The sequence below is a fragment of the Pagrus major genome, chromosome 8, assembly GCF_040436345.1.
Source record: "Pagrus major chromosome 8, Pma_NU_1.0".
Classification (NCBI taxonomy): domain Eukaryota; kingdom Metazoa; phylum Chordata; class Actinopteri; order Spariformes; family Sparidae; genus Pagrus; species Pagrus major.
In genome coordinates, this window is record NC_133222.1 from 20,740,666 (window position 1) to 20,755,859 (window position 15,194).

At 39.3% G+C, this 15,194-nt stretch overlaps 1 protein-coding gene across 4 annotated transcripts in view; it reads right to left on the minus strand.

The window, feature by feature from the left end:
* Positions 1–4,594: 4,594 nt before the first annotated feature.
* Positions 4,595–15,194, minus strand: part of kif21a (kinesin family member 21A) — a 58,537-nt gene continuing 47,937 nt past the window's right edge. For 3 of the 4 annotated variants that reach the window (XM_073471579.1, XM_073471578.1, XM_073471577.1), the window contains 8 exons: positions 13,493–13,567; positions 12,403–12,539; positions 11,513–11,687; positions 10,934–11,098; positions 10,080–10,197; positions 9,681–9,851; positions 8,541–8,740; positions 4,595–7,720 (listed from right to left, as the gene is read on the minus strand). In XM_073471579.1, the coding sequence (XP_073327680.1) occupies positions 7,630–7,720; positions 8,541–8,740; positions 9,681–9,851; positions 10,080–10,197; positions 10,934–11,098; positions 11,513–11,687; positions 12,403–12,539; positions 13,493–13,567 (1,132 nt within the window). In that variant the 3' untranslated portion in view covers positions 4,595–7,629. The remainder of the gene's footprint in view (positions 7,721–8,540; positions 8,741–9,680; positions 9,852–10,079; positions 10,198–10,933; positions 11,099–11,512; positions 11,688–12,402; positions 12,540–13,492; positions 13,568–15,194) is intronic. The other variant, XM_073471580.1, reaches the window with a different exon arrangement.

Genomic DNA, 15,194 nt, shown 5'->3' on the forward strand with positions numbered 1-15,194 from the left:
AAAAAGGGACAGGTGATTTAGAAAGGGGTTTGTACAACTCCTTGGTGTGGTTGTGTGACAAATGAACTTTATTACTGGGGAACTGTTTTATCACCGCACCTCCAAGGTAATTGGATTTTCTTCCCTTGCTTTTTGTTATGAAGTATTTGGAGATGCATATTGGCCCGAAAATAATTTTCAATTTAAGGATCACACTTTGATTAAAACAATGTTTAAAATTCCTCCAAAACTTTATTAAACGGCACCATTTAGGAATCATTCTTTCATTATGCATCTGAAGCTTGAGTTGAGCAAGTAGTTTGACTTGTGCATGGCTTGAATTTAGTATTAATCCTTTTCATTTGTGAAATAGTTTTTGCTTTAAGCTGCCAGTGTATCTGAAGTGACATAATTGTATTATATTCATGCCTCAGCGCCACAAATAGATTTCAAATTATCAGAGTGTGAAGCAGCTCTGACTGCTCCTAATTACCGTCTCCTCAATCTCCCTTTTCTCTCAATTTGCAAGAGAGAGACATAGTCCTGCTGTGATAGATGCATTGAGTTTTTCTAAAATTTATTAACCTCCTCAACTCTGTTGGACTCACAAATGGATCCATTATTACAAACTCAACATCAGCTCATGTTGCTCAGGTAAGTGTTGCTAAAATCTTATTGTTCAGAATCAGAACTTTTATAGAAAGTTAGTGAAGATCCCAAACTTTATAAAAATATGAAGCAAAAATTCTGTCAAAATGCTAATAAAATGATTGTTTGATATATTTGGGCAGGTTATATAAATTTGCTGATCATTTTCTCTACTAGTCAATTGTTTGGCCTCTCTTAACTTTTGCAACTGATAACAGAACCGAAAGACACAAACAGTCAAAAGGAAACACAAATCTTTAGGCCCTGAACTAACAGTAATATGTTTATTTTAGTCAAATATAAGTGCTTATTAAAGAGTTTTCTGCCACGTAAATGGAAGTTCTGTAAAGAAACCCACCATCAGTAATCACCTGGTGTGATTTCACATTGTTCAGTGTAAAAGGGTCTTTCAAATTTGTGCTGAGGCAGGTCAAAATCTCTCTCCAAGGGCGGAGATCTGCTCAGCAATGAGTAAAAATGTGCACATCTCTGCATCTTGTGAAACAGCTGGTGGTGCTGTTTTTAAATGAGGATTAATAGACTTACATCAAAGAAACAGGCTCCTGACCAATGAATACATGTGATGTTTATGGAAAAAGTCAGCAAGAGAAGCAGTAATGGTGGTGGGCTTTGCTAAACAAGAGGTAAGCGTCTGTATAATGGAGGTGATTTAAAGTATTTGGGGTTCAGAGTCGGTGTCTGTGGACTCAGAGGAATAAAGTTTAAAGTACTTTTAAAGTGTTCTGGGTCAAATTCAACCCAACATAACCTCAGTGACATCCACACAGTCAACACTGTAACTGTCACATCAGGCGGCCGGTGATTGGTGCTGCCTGTCACACAGATTTATGACAGCAGCTCCCTGATGGCCCCGAGTTGTTCATTAGCCATCTGAACAAAGTCTCTGTATGAGTTCCCACTGATTGTGGCAACATCACACTATGTGTTAGACACTTTGCCACAGTAAAACTTTCAAGAAGTTGATCAAGTCGGTAATTTTTATTCGTATACAATCTGTGTTTCAGTATTATCATCACAGTATTGTGCTGACTAACGGTGGAAGAAGTGCTCAGACCTTTTTTTTTACAAGGAACATTACTTTTGTTGAATCTGGTAGCAGCTGTGGACAAAGCAAACCAACGTAGCCATAACAGAGCAGGTTCTTTCTTCAAGCTGTGAGACTGCCCCAAACATCCTCAACACTTTGTCATTAAACAAAGTGTTAAGTACATGTAAGCGCTGTAGATTATAGAAACCATCAGGAGCAAGCTAAATTTTGAAAGTATCCAACAGAAAAATGACAAACCCCTCCCTTTAGCACCACTCCTCTAAAACACATGCACATGCTCTTTTTCAGCTACTAAAAACTGCTGCTTACTTTCACAAGCTTTGTATCATAGTGTACCTGTTAACTACTTAATTTGACAAGCATTTTGATAAATATATGCAGGGTAAAAGTTTGTTCTTACCTCGAGGACTCCTGATCCAAAATGAAGTTTCCTGTAGCAGATGGCGCCTCAGAGGTGGACAGTCCTTGGTGGCTATGTGGGGTTGCCTACACATTTTGCAGGGGCCAGGGACAGTGTGTTGATTATTCGACACCTCTCTTATTATATCATGTAAAAATAGCCTATCAGATGGTTATACTAGCTAGGAAGTGGTTGAATGCTAACATTACCTGTCATGCAGACTGTACTGAGGACAGTCTCTACAGACTGCAGACTTGGAAGACCACAGAGCAATATCTGAGCTTCCTCCCTGATGCACCCAGGAAATGTCAGAGGAAATGGGCTCTGCTTGTTGTTGCTGGGTCATTTCTTCTTTCAGGCTGCTTGATTAAAAAGTGGAACACAGTTCGTTAAACATTTATTTGATGATTTTACACACACACATTTACTATGTCTTGATACAAATCAGTACCGGACAAATGTCCTTGATATTGTGGTATTGATTTCAGCCATGAGGCCTGGCTCTTAGTAAATTACTTCCCATATAAATTATTTAGAATTTTACTGAACTGCGCTTGGAGGCAAACATGACAGAAGAAGTTAATTACTGTGCAGTTGAAATATTGGACCACAGTGCAGTTGTATGTACTGAACTGCAGGCGACAAACAGCACACCGCAAGTGATCAATTCTCATGTTCAAACGCAACCAGTCATTTCACATCGGCACCTACTGAAGGTACTTTTGGTAAACATTTGTTTCAAAGGTCCCTGGACTGAGGGAGGGAGGGAGTGTATGGAAAATACAGTCCCTACTGTGACACTCAGAACTGTCCCCTATGAAACGACCTGGGAACTAAAATGACTCATAAATGGCATAAATGAGTAATTTACATGCAACACATAATATTATATTTGAAGTTTATGGATTGATATTACTGCCGCATTAATGTGTAAGTTGCATTTTGCTGCTTTAGTCACTATCGGCTAATTTAATCTACAGCAATGTATCATATTATATAAGACCATCATGCGTGTTGCATCTCTGTCCTGTGAGAACCACACCTCTCTGTCGCATTAATCTGGAGGAATCTAAGCTTTTCCACAGTTTCCCTCATTAGCCAAATATCTAATATATGAAGTATTTTTGGCTGTTAACAGCTCTGTGCCTGGTCAGTCCTGTGGGTGCTGCTACTGCCACCCTGTGGTCCATTTTCCCCAGTTCAAACATCTGAAAACAGTACCACTGTCCTCACTAAAACCACCATCTGTTTTAAAGGAAGTAGCTTCACCTACAGCAAACAGATGTGAAAAGGAATTAGAGCAGGAGATTTAAAAAATAAATAAAAAACAGCAGTGTTGGAGGTTGTGTGTGTGGGCACTTAAATGCTCATTATTCACACATCCTCTGGTCAGGTGAAAACTGACTGAAACACTTTGGGAGATTCTTGACAGACATTTTAAGGTTTTAAGATTCCCAGGAACAGCAAGATACTGTATCTGATTGATAAAAGATGAAGGAGCATTAAAAAGAAACTTTAAACTCCAGAAAGATCTACTGGTTACTGATTAAAAATAAACAAATAAAAACAATAAAACAATTCAGTCTCCCAGATGTGAACAATAAAGAAGGGGAAACTAATGCTTCCCTTGAGGAATAAGGGGCAGAAAATGGGAGCAATGGATAATCTTCATTGAAGACAAAGATGCTGTCGTATCTGGATGTAGATCTAAGGACAATATGGACATAAAGACAGTCAAGTATTATACATGAAAGTAACACATCACATATGGGTTACTTTTATGTATAATACTTGAAAAATTGCATTTACTTAGTTGAAGCAGACAGGCAGTTATTTAATTAACTCACATTGACAGAAATATTTTGCATTAAATGAAATAAATATGTAGAACTTATGCAAAATCAAATGACGAGTTTATATGTGATTGAAAGACAAAGTCAGTGTTTCAGGCACATCATTTTTTTTTTGATTTTCTTCTATTATCAGATTATATTATCAGATTTTGTGATATAATACTGTTTAAAAGACCAAAAAACATTTAAAATACATTTAATAAATGGTTTCTAACACACCACAATGATGTTGTGAGCAGATGCAACTATTATTAATGTATTTGTAAACATCATAATTGGAGTGGAGGCTTATGAATGTTAATATAGTAAAACAAAGTTATGTCTTCTTATGAGAAGTTAGAATTGTTGACACACTGTACAATACCTTAAAATGTTATTATATAGTGCGTTATAAACCATTTATTAAATATTTGTATACTGCATATAAATGGTAAATAGGGGGATTTAAAGTGAAGTTTTACCAAAATAGGAAATCAGGAGCTCAATGTCAGAAATATAAATGTGAAACTACGTTTACAAAATGACAAAAATAAGACATTAAATTGTAGATATTTGCACGAGTAACCATCCTGGAGATCTAAACAGCACTAGGAATCTTTAAATGAATCATAGAGCCAAGAAAAAAAACACACACAAACACACAGATTTGGTTGTTTTTGACAGATGGCATTTATTCTCATCAGGCATCTGACATTAGAATCGCTACAGAGTCCGCCATTTGAGAATGGCTACTAAAACTCCAGAGGGGGAACGCCCAGGATATGTGGAACAGGGACAGCATAACAAACGAAACAGAGAGGGAGAAAAAACCTAACCGTAGGCCACTAAACATAACCTGCCACCTCCAAAGCTTTAATACTGCTCGTCAGTCTTCCTGCCAATCCTGGTCCTCTCAGCTCAACGTGTGAGACTGCGTTCAGATCGGTGGTCCCACAAAACTAACATTCAGTCAGATTCTTCTTTAAATACATTGTTTACATACATCAGATATGTACTCGAATAATGCCTACAACTGCTGTTTCACCGAACATTCAAAAGTGACAGCACACAATCGCGACAGACAGATCAGTTACATGAGGGAGACCACGATGGTCTCCAGGAAGGCCCCACAAGGATCAGAACTGGGAGACAGATGTCGGTCACGACACGGGCAGAGTCTGAAGGCCTCTCCTCTCCAAAAAACAAAAAAGATACTAGTACATATATATACATACACATTGCTCAGTACAAAGCGGACCTCACCCGGAGTCCATGACAAGAAGCCCTCTTATAGGGTTGAAGAAGGTGAGCACACGACTTAGCAGCATGGGAGTTAGACGACAACTCAGTAGTGTAGGTTCAGTGAGTGCTAACTGCGACATGTGAAGAGTGAAAATGTTTTTACGTTACGATGAAACGTGAACAACAAGTGTAGAATATAAACGCTGAACCTGCTCACATTTACGAAGGATTAAGTGTTTCTCAAAGACTAATTGTGTCAGTTTTCACAAGTGCTCAAAAGTTAAAGGAGTAGTTTGACATCTTGGGAAATACACGTATTCACTTTCTGGCAACGAGTTACATGAGAAGATTGATACCAGCTACATTCAGTTAGCTTTGCTTATTATAAAGACTGAAAGCAGGGGGGAACTACAGGCCTGGCTCTGGCTGATGGGAGCAAAATCTGCATAGCAACATCTCCGAAGCTAATTAACTCATTAAATCTTATTCGTGACTGCATTGGGGACGGAGGGAAGTTACCAAGACCGCCACATAACCCCCTGTAAAACAACAAATTGCTAATTTATCCTTTGGTTTTTGTATGGATTAAACAAAGAAGATATGACGCCCGACAACGTGTCAGGCTGCCCTTAATTAAACCAAAAATTTTATATTTTAATGCATTTTGGCAGAAAAATCTACAGCTATTCCCAAGCCATAACTCTGTTACCCCCGAAACACCTGAGGGTTTGACTAATAAGGAGAACAATTATGATATCGGCTACTTAGATACGACTTCACAACGGCAGACAAAATTAGTGTGCTCAGCTCATAAAAGCCTTGGTCTCTGCTATTAGCCAGCAAGCTAATGTTATGCTAACAAGATTCAAATAAATAATTATGGACACCTTGAAGGGCATAATCCCCATACCATGGTCACATGCCAAAGAAAAAAATTAAGCCATACATTTATATTTTAATGTGTTTTGCGATCAAAATTATTATTTTTTTACAACCAGAATGTTGTTTCCCTGGCAACACCTGAAGGTTTGACTAATGGCTGTCGCAATCACATCATTGGTAATGGGAGACAAACTAGTCCGCTAAGCTCACAGAACCCTTCAGCTCGGCTATTAGCTAGAAAGCTAACATTAGGGTAGCAAGATTCAAAGCTGACAAACTGTAAATATACTCTGAAAGTATGTTTCACAACAAGACTAGCTAGCCAACTAGCCCTGTCACTGTCTGGGAATCGATATCAAAATTCACGAACAAATGACGGTCCATGTGAACTGTCAGCCGCAGCAAGAAGTAGTGAGTTGAATAGCAAATGGAACGCGAGATGATTGCTTGTGATACAACGCGCCAGTAATTCAGAGGGATGGTGTAGCCTGTGTGTTATAGGCGCCATCCTGTGGTGTTCAGAAGGTGACGCACTGAAGGACAGCACAGAGTTGTAAATAAGATGTGAGCTTGTTGACATACTGCAATTAATTGTAAATGGAGGCTTTGACTGCTTTCTCCCAGTTGGTCAGAGACAGGCTAGCTCTCTCCCCATTTTTCCAGCCTTTATGTTTAGCTAACTAGCTTCTGGCTGGAGCGTTATATTTAACAGGCAGATACGCATCATCACAATCACAGCAAATAAGACACAAATAAGCATATTTCCCAAAATGTAAAACTCTATGCTCTAAGTGGAACTATTACTGTAAAGTGTGTTCTGTTCATGAGTGCAGTGAAGGACAGCGAAGACGACAAGTTTGCATGATTTTGGTCGCTGGTCTTAAACAGCTGCAGAACTTGAGAAGGGAGGAGCTTAAAGGCAGGAGAGAGGGAAGTTAAGGGGAACGGTGATTTGTCTTTAACACATACAGTAAAGCCACTTTTGTTATTTGGGGGGGAAAGGAGCGCAGGGACATTGGTTCTGCATCAAGTGCAGAGAAACAATCTCAACAATCCCAAGAAAGCGGAAAACTGGGTTGCAAAGACCAGCTAGCAACCCGTTAGATCTGCCACCTTTTTCCCCTCTAACACTCAACTTCCTGTCTATTTTACCTAATCTAACAAAACACACTGCTACTATTTAACTGTGTCCACAGGTGTACTTTATCCTGACACAACGCTGAGTGTTTGTCTTGTTTAAGTCTTAAATAAATGACTTGTGAGTACAAGTTCTTATCATGATCCGAGGCGACGTATCGTCTACAGCGCAAAAGAGAAAAAGATTATGCTGCAGAGAGTCATTAACAGTACGGCGAACTACACTCTGAGCATACAGAGTCTAAGAAAAGAATTAATGTGGTAGTTTCTGTTGAGATTAAATCCTGTTGGCTCAGTCATAAAGGTTACATGGCATGGAAGGTATGTGTTTTAGGAGTCAGCACTGGGTTTGAGAAGTTAAGGGTCAAAGTGCAGGGCTGCAGCATCAAAAGATGCTTTTAATGTCCTTCCAGAGTCAAACCCAGCAGGTGGCGGTGTGTTCAGATACTGGCCACCTCATCCGCATTGTCACCCGGCTCTAAGGTGCTGTCCAGTCCACCACGTGCACGCCAGATCTTCACAGTCCGGTCACTGGAAGACAGGAAAATTAAAAGGTGAGAAAAACTCTTCCAGACCCACGTGATGTATCTGATACTGGAGCTTTGAAGCTTGTTTCACTATTCTGATGCTGTCATGTTTGAAGAACTGTGTCAGAGATTGCTTCAAAACTGCAATTTTGATGTGACTCATGACGTGTGACCCAGTTTTCTGCTTTGTTTTATGTCTGTGGTTCAAAATTGGTCTGAACCACTGCAGGGTGACGATACTGCCGATAATGCACATATCTGATACTGGACTGACATCACTGATCCATGTACTGATCCATGTACTGATCCAGATTTGATAGTCTCATTGTTTGATTGTCATTATGTGAAATTATCTTACAACCTTTGAACTCATGTATAGAAATCTATTTACTAGTAGTTGGTAATGCATTGATGTGAACTTGATTTGTGAAAGTTTTTGAAACAATTAAGGAGTTAGCGTAGCAATTTGCTCTCCTACACCCGTTTTGTGATACCTGTTTTACATACAAAAATGTTGCCCTTTCAATAAGAGCTGCTGTGTGGTTTACTACAGCCTCATGTAAGCTTACACATGATACCACCACCACCACCACCACCACCAACAACAACAACAGTAATGATCAAGGAATCATCCAAATTCAAGTATCGGTATGGAACTGGAAAAAAGTGGATCGGTGCATCTCTAATCAATTGATACATTTAGTTGTATAGAAATGTACAAGAAATTAAAAACGTATCATAAAAGTAATTGAAATCCAAAGCAGGGACACTGGAACATACAGACATACACTGTAAAGTGCGTGTTTGTTTGGTGTTAGACTCACTCGGAGGCGGTGAACAGGTGGCTGCTGTTGGTAGAGATGCTGTTGATGGGGCTCTCGTGACCCTTCAGCTCCCCAAGAGTCCCCAGTGTGTCCGTGTGCCACAGCTTGAGCACCCCACCTCTGCAGCCACTCAGCAGGGCCGGAGACCCGGGAACCACTCCCAGCGCACAAACCCAGTCACGGTGGGCGTTTGGGACTTGCTGTTGGAGAGAAGAGAAGGAATTAGATACTCTCATAGTAGGACAGATTATCTAAACAAGTAATGGATGCTTGTAGTGATGATTATGCAGTTGATATGTTCCTTCTTACACCAATAAAATGCATTAACATTATTTGTCTATTCTAATCTTTGGATAAACTCTATCTTAACTCTTTTCCTCACACATTTCCATGTCAGGATATATGAAGGGGTCTGTGTTCATGTTCATATTTATTATTTTCATGGTGGAAAAGTCTTTTAAACAACGTGTGTGGGCCACTTTCGAAACGTGTTAGATTCTATGTCTTGTGATCACTTGTATTGTGTAAATAAATTATAAGCTCATGATTGCCAAATGTCATCTCAGTCACTACACTTCGAATTAATTCAGCTGAAAAAAATGACCAAAATACCATGTTACAATCAAACATCGGACCCACAGATAAACGGGCAAGTGAGATGCAAAACTGCTAGTGTTGCTAAGTATACATGTATACAAGATGCAAACATTCTTTACATATACACTATAATTAAAAGTCAAACACTGAAATATTAAGATTATGATATAATACTTTAATTTCAGTTGTTATGCACCCTTGATTCAGAACAATTTCCAAAAAACAACTCCAACTCTTAATTCTTTTAAATTGAGGCTTTCCTTTAAATAAATTAAATCCCATTTCTCTTACTTTTTATTCCTCCGTTTTCTCAGTTTTAATTAATTTGATCTTATTTAAATATTCTATTTCATTTCTTTATTTAAGATATTTAAGATGTGTCTTTTTAAAATTCAATTTAGACTTTGAAATACCGTGTTTCTGAAAGACGATACACAAATAAACTTACCAACCCAGAGCTGTGCGTCAACATAAAAACCTAAATATCTCATTCCATCCTCAGTCTGTCTTTGTATTATATCTATATGTCTATTATCTCAGTACCTGCAGCAGGTCTTTGCGGTCCAGGTCCCACTTCTTGATGCCGTTGTCTCGGGAGCCGCTGAATAAAATGTCCCCCTGGACCACCAGTGACTCAATGCCGTCGTAATGGGGAGGTTCAAAGTTGTGTGTTGGGCTGATGCTCCCCAGAGAGCCTTCAGTCACATCAAACAACTGCAACAGCATCAACAATGAATGTTACAAGTGTTGAATGATGGAGCAACTTCAATAGTTCTTATTATATATTTCTGAATGCTTGAAGCATATAACACATCATAACCAACGTCTAGTCTTTAGTTTTCTTAGATGAGGCTCACAAGAAACATTATGCTTATCCCAAAGTAAGTGCTGAGGCATATATAGGTAATTTCATGAAGAGGTGAAGGATCCCTGGACACACACCTTGATGTAGTGGTCCTTGGACCCAGTGATCACCAGGTCTTGGTTGTTTCCAGACCGATCCACAGTCAGACACATCACTGGACCAAGGTGACCTATAAGTTTCCCTGTGGATGCAAATCTGACAAAGAAAGAAAATATAAAAAAACACTCATGAGTCAATAATTTAACTTCCAGTCTCTAAGTTTGGCTCACAACATGAAATTAAATATCAGTTTTAGTCTTTCTAGAACAACAGTGTTATAAATCCACTTAATAAATAATTCACTCATGTTAAAAAGTGTCATGTGGGTAATCAAAGTTTATGAATTGAGTTTGCAACGTTCAGTCTCATTGCATATTGATTCAAAGTTATTTCAATCATCCAAACGGCTGGTTATCAACGTTTTTTATTTCCTAAGAGGAACAAAGAGGTAATCCATCAAAAGTTCTGTTAGCTGGCTGTCAGTGATGGATGATAACTTTGCATTGGATCCCTGTCAGGTGTCACATTGAATTGGATCTCTCAAGTGTGCAGCGGAGAGAAATTGGGCTTTGAATTAACTCACAGTATTATGCATCAGAAAAATGGAGCAGTGGGATCAAAATGAGTAAAGTAAAAAAATGCAGAAAAAGATAAACAGACTGCCAATATAGTTTTTATGTCAGACTGGATTTTATTACACAACTTCAGATGTGTCAAACCTAATTTAAAGTTACCTCCTCCAGTCAAAAATGTGTTTTTCTTCTTGTTCCTACAGTTGAATGTTTGAGCTTCACTGTGCAGAATGATGTACGTGCAGAGTTTGACACTAGAGGCCGTTTTCACATTAATTACTCAAAGTGTAAATTTTCTCTGTGCTCATGTTTCTTCTTACCTTCGCAGATCCCAAACTCTGACCGAGTTTCCAGCGGCGGCGTACAGAACCGTCCCGTTGGGGTTGAGAGCGATCTGGTTGATCTGGTTCTCTCCTGCTGGGATCGTGACTGTTCGGCTGGTGTTTGACGCACATGCATCCCCGACATTAACCTGACCAGAGGACCTGAAGGCACAAGGATGAGACACATATGAGTTTGAGTTTTCAAGGTGTTAAATACAACATGTTTTGGTAAGTTTCATTTTTTTTTTTTACTTGTGATCTTGAAAGGAATCCTGGTAAAATAACAATAATTACCAACTGTTGTTCTCAACAATCTTATTACAGATTTACATACAGATTCTTTGACAGACGGCACTGAAGCATACATTTACAATCTGATGCGGTAGGTTTAAGATCATTGGGAGCCTAATTTTGTACATATATTTGTTAAATATTTGTAAAACAGTGGAAAAGGCATGAAGAAAGAAAAAAGTGTGTTCAATATATACTTAGACGTTTTAAATTTATTTGTTCTATTGTTCTATGTCATTTCATATATGAAGTAACTAAATGGCAAAACATGCCAAACACACTCACGTTAGTGTTCGGATGCACTTGGCCGAGTCCCGGATGTCCCACACTTTGATGTAGGTGGTGGAGACGGTGAAGACCAAACTGGAGCTGTAGCGGACCGACACAACGTTGTTGGGGTGACCGGACAGGGACATTATCTCCTGACCAGTCACCAGATTCCACACCTTACAGGTCCGGTCTGCAGGAGGACACACAGTCTGTCAGCCTTATCACCATTTATTACATATTTAGTGAAGCTCAAGATAAAAATTTATAAGGAATTTATAACAACATAAACCTTATTCTTAACGATGAGAAAACCAAATACAGAAGTTAGGAAGAGCAGTTTACTTATCTGGTAAAAAAACTAGAATTACAGACTCGCAGTTTAGTTGCAGTTTACATCCATGTCTGTCCAGACTCATAGTATAGACTATGTAGTGATATCATGAAATCAAAGTTATCACTTTATTGACATGTATACTTTCCAGTCTTCAAGAATGGGACGTACGTACCGTACAGACAGACAACCTGAAAACATAATGCTTCCAGCCACAGCTATCACTGGCGCAGAGTCATAATAAGGTCTATGTTGATGAATGAGCACTTCAATCTAGTTGATTGCCTATATATTCACCTCTATTTATTATCATAAAAAGCTGCTTCACCATTAGATTTTTACTGTATGTACAATGTCATTTTATTGCATCACCTCATTTATCCACACACTGTGCATACGACAATCTTAATTAATCCCTGTCAGGTTTTATTTGCTGGTATATAACAGCATTCACAGCATGTCAGAGTGTAATAAATTACCGGTGCCTTAACGAGCAGACATGTGAGGAATAGTGATGAGAGAGATGAGAGAGCGTGAAGAGGTGAAGGCACGATGGAGGATTGTGGGTATTAACCTTTGGATCCAGTGAAGAGAAGGTCATCAGTGCAGTCGACACACAGAACGGCTTTACTGTGTCCCTCTGCCACGTGGACGCATTGTAACGTCGCTGACCGACTGCCCTTAGTAGCCGGCACCGGGTTAATGACGCCCCTGGAAAACACACTCTCTGTCAATAGTTGCAGAACGGACACAACGCTGTCTAATAAATTGAGTGCAGCGAGGATCTAAATCACACAACCAGAGTTCATGCACAGCATGCAGCTCTCGTGCCTGATTAGCACGATGCTGCAAACCAAAAACAGAAAAAGATGATAGTAACAGTTGAAAGAAAAATGAGGCTGTGAACAGAGTTATTGTGCCAAAAGAAAAGAAACACTAGACACAATCTATAAATACCCCTGCACCTTCAAAGGCCTCCTCTCTCCCAGCCCATAATAGATAAAAACACCCAAGCAGACAAAGACAGACAATCATTGGAAACCAGTAGTGTCGGATCACCAGGGGCCACAAGTCCAATAGCATCACATATACACACATCGATCACTAATTGGCGGGTCGAGTTGACAAATTGGCATCCGATAGTGTAATCGTACAATCACTACTCTCCACCAGTCGTAGCTCTCAGTATCGGTGGAGCAGCGGGATGAGGTGATGGTGTACCACAGATCCAGACGTCGATATTCAGGAGTTGTGATTGAATGAGCTTTTAAAAGGTGTGTTATGTGCAGAATAAAAGGCTCATTGAAGTGGAAAAAGGCTAATGAAAAGAGGTTTCAGGTTGAATAGCAGAAATAAGCTGAACAAGAAGACACTGTTTGGGTTTATTGTTATTATCTATTGATCCCAGAAAGGATATCCACTCATTGTTTCTAACCACATTAACCGTTTATGACCGTTCATGTCAAGGATGCGTCTTAGCAGGGTGGGATGACACTCCTGGGAGGCTCTGGTGACACTACAGTCACACCCAAAATCTGCAGATTATAGTGAAAAGGATGGAGTCCACACCATGTGCGCCTGTGTTTCAGATTCACCTTTGCCCAACACACCAAAGGTGAAGTTTTAGTGTAGCATTTGGCAAATAATAAACAAAAAAGTTGTACTTGGGTGGGTTGTAGAAAGAAGGGGAAACAGAACGGAGGAAGCGGTTGGAGGACGGGTGGAGGCATCCATTCAACCTGGAGGGGATGAGAGTATTCGATATTCCTGAGATGTGTGTGCACTTAAGATTATTAAAATTAAAAGACAAACAAAATGATAACAATTCTTCCCTGAGAAAGCTAGTTGTTATATTAAAACACTCCAATATTACGCTGCTAAATCAAAATGTACCTTCCACTGATCTACATGTCTACCTCGACATTAATAAGAGATAACTACCCTAAGTTGGGAAATAAGGCATGTTGTCAATGCTCCTACTCATCCTTGCCTAACTCTAATCTGACTCACTGGCAGGATTGTGTCAATTTTACTTATCTCTGCTTCTTACTTATCCTACAGGACGTTTGCACCACGCCCCAGATACCCTGTCATAAATGCAGTGATGTGGTTACTGGGACAAGCAGCAGGAAGAGAGGAAGTGGTGGGCTGCTCTTCAGGCTCCTGATGACTGGGCTGTGAAGGAAGACAGTAGGGCTGCCAATTAAGCTGCAGCATAATTAAAGTGTGTGCTAAGCTGTTTACACACTACTGGCAGGAGTGTGGGAGGACTGCACGAGGACAGACGGGAGACGCATATGCTGCATTCATGTCATATGGGAGCAAACTGTCAGGACGGCTTGTCAGGGAAGTGTGTGTCACGTGTTCAGACTCATCTGAAGCTGTAAAGAAGACATTACTGAGGTTTCCTGTTCAATGGGAGTACCAGGCAGTGGCTTTACAACCTGTCCAATGTACAACAACGACCTTCCTTTGGAGTAACGATAAAAAATCTGAAGCAAAGTGCAATTTGTGGTATTTTATAGATGGATAAATATATTGAATAATTAAATGAATACTAGCTTAACACACATTATATCAAAGTATTTTCTGTCAGCAGCTGTAATCTAACTAGAGCCAAGCCAGCATGAGGCTGTAATGAAAAAACACCAAAAAACAACATTGTTGGATGGATGAAAAATGACAAGACTACTTGATTGTTATTTTTCAAAAAATGTGGTGAAGGTGGTGGCAGAGTAAATGTTATGTTTTAGCCTGAAGGATTCCTTTAAGGGCTGTCATGGTCAAAACACACACCCTGTAATTGCAGAGTCCCTGGTTCAATTTTAACTTCCTTATCTGTCTAGACTCAAAACTCAAAACAAACAAGAATCTGTACAGAGTGTAAAGCCCACTGAAGCAATGTGATTGTGATTCTAGGCTATATAAATAAAACTGACTTGATTTAATCCTTAGGAATGAATAAAGGTTTATTCTTCGTATCTGTGCAATCACAATGTTTCATGTAATAAAATCATGTATTTTGTTTCTTGTATGCAAATTTACAACCCTGATTCTACAAAATTTGGGACGCTGCTTAAAATGTAAATGAAACACAGTGTGATAATTAGCTAATCCTTTTTGACATATACACTATTACAAACAGCACAAAGACAAAATATTTAATATGTCTTTCCTCATCAACTTCATTGAGTTTCGGGAAACAACCAGAAACCTGGTTGGAACATTCCACAGGTGAACAGGTTCATTGGTAACAGGTGATCAGTACCATGATTAGGTATGAAAGGTGCATGAAATCAGGCAATTTGAATTTAATTTGTAAAGCTGAGATTAACAGTTTTTTTTTTTTCTCTGGCATTTGCTGAC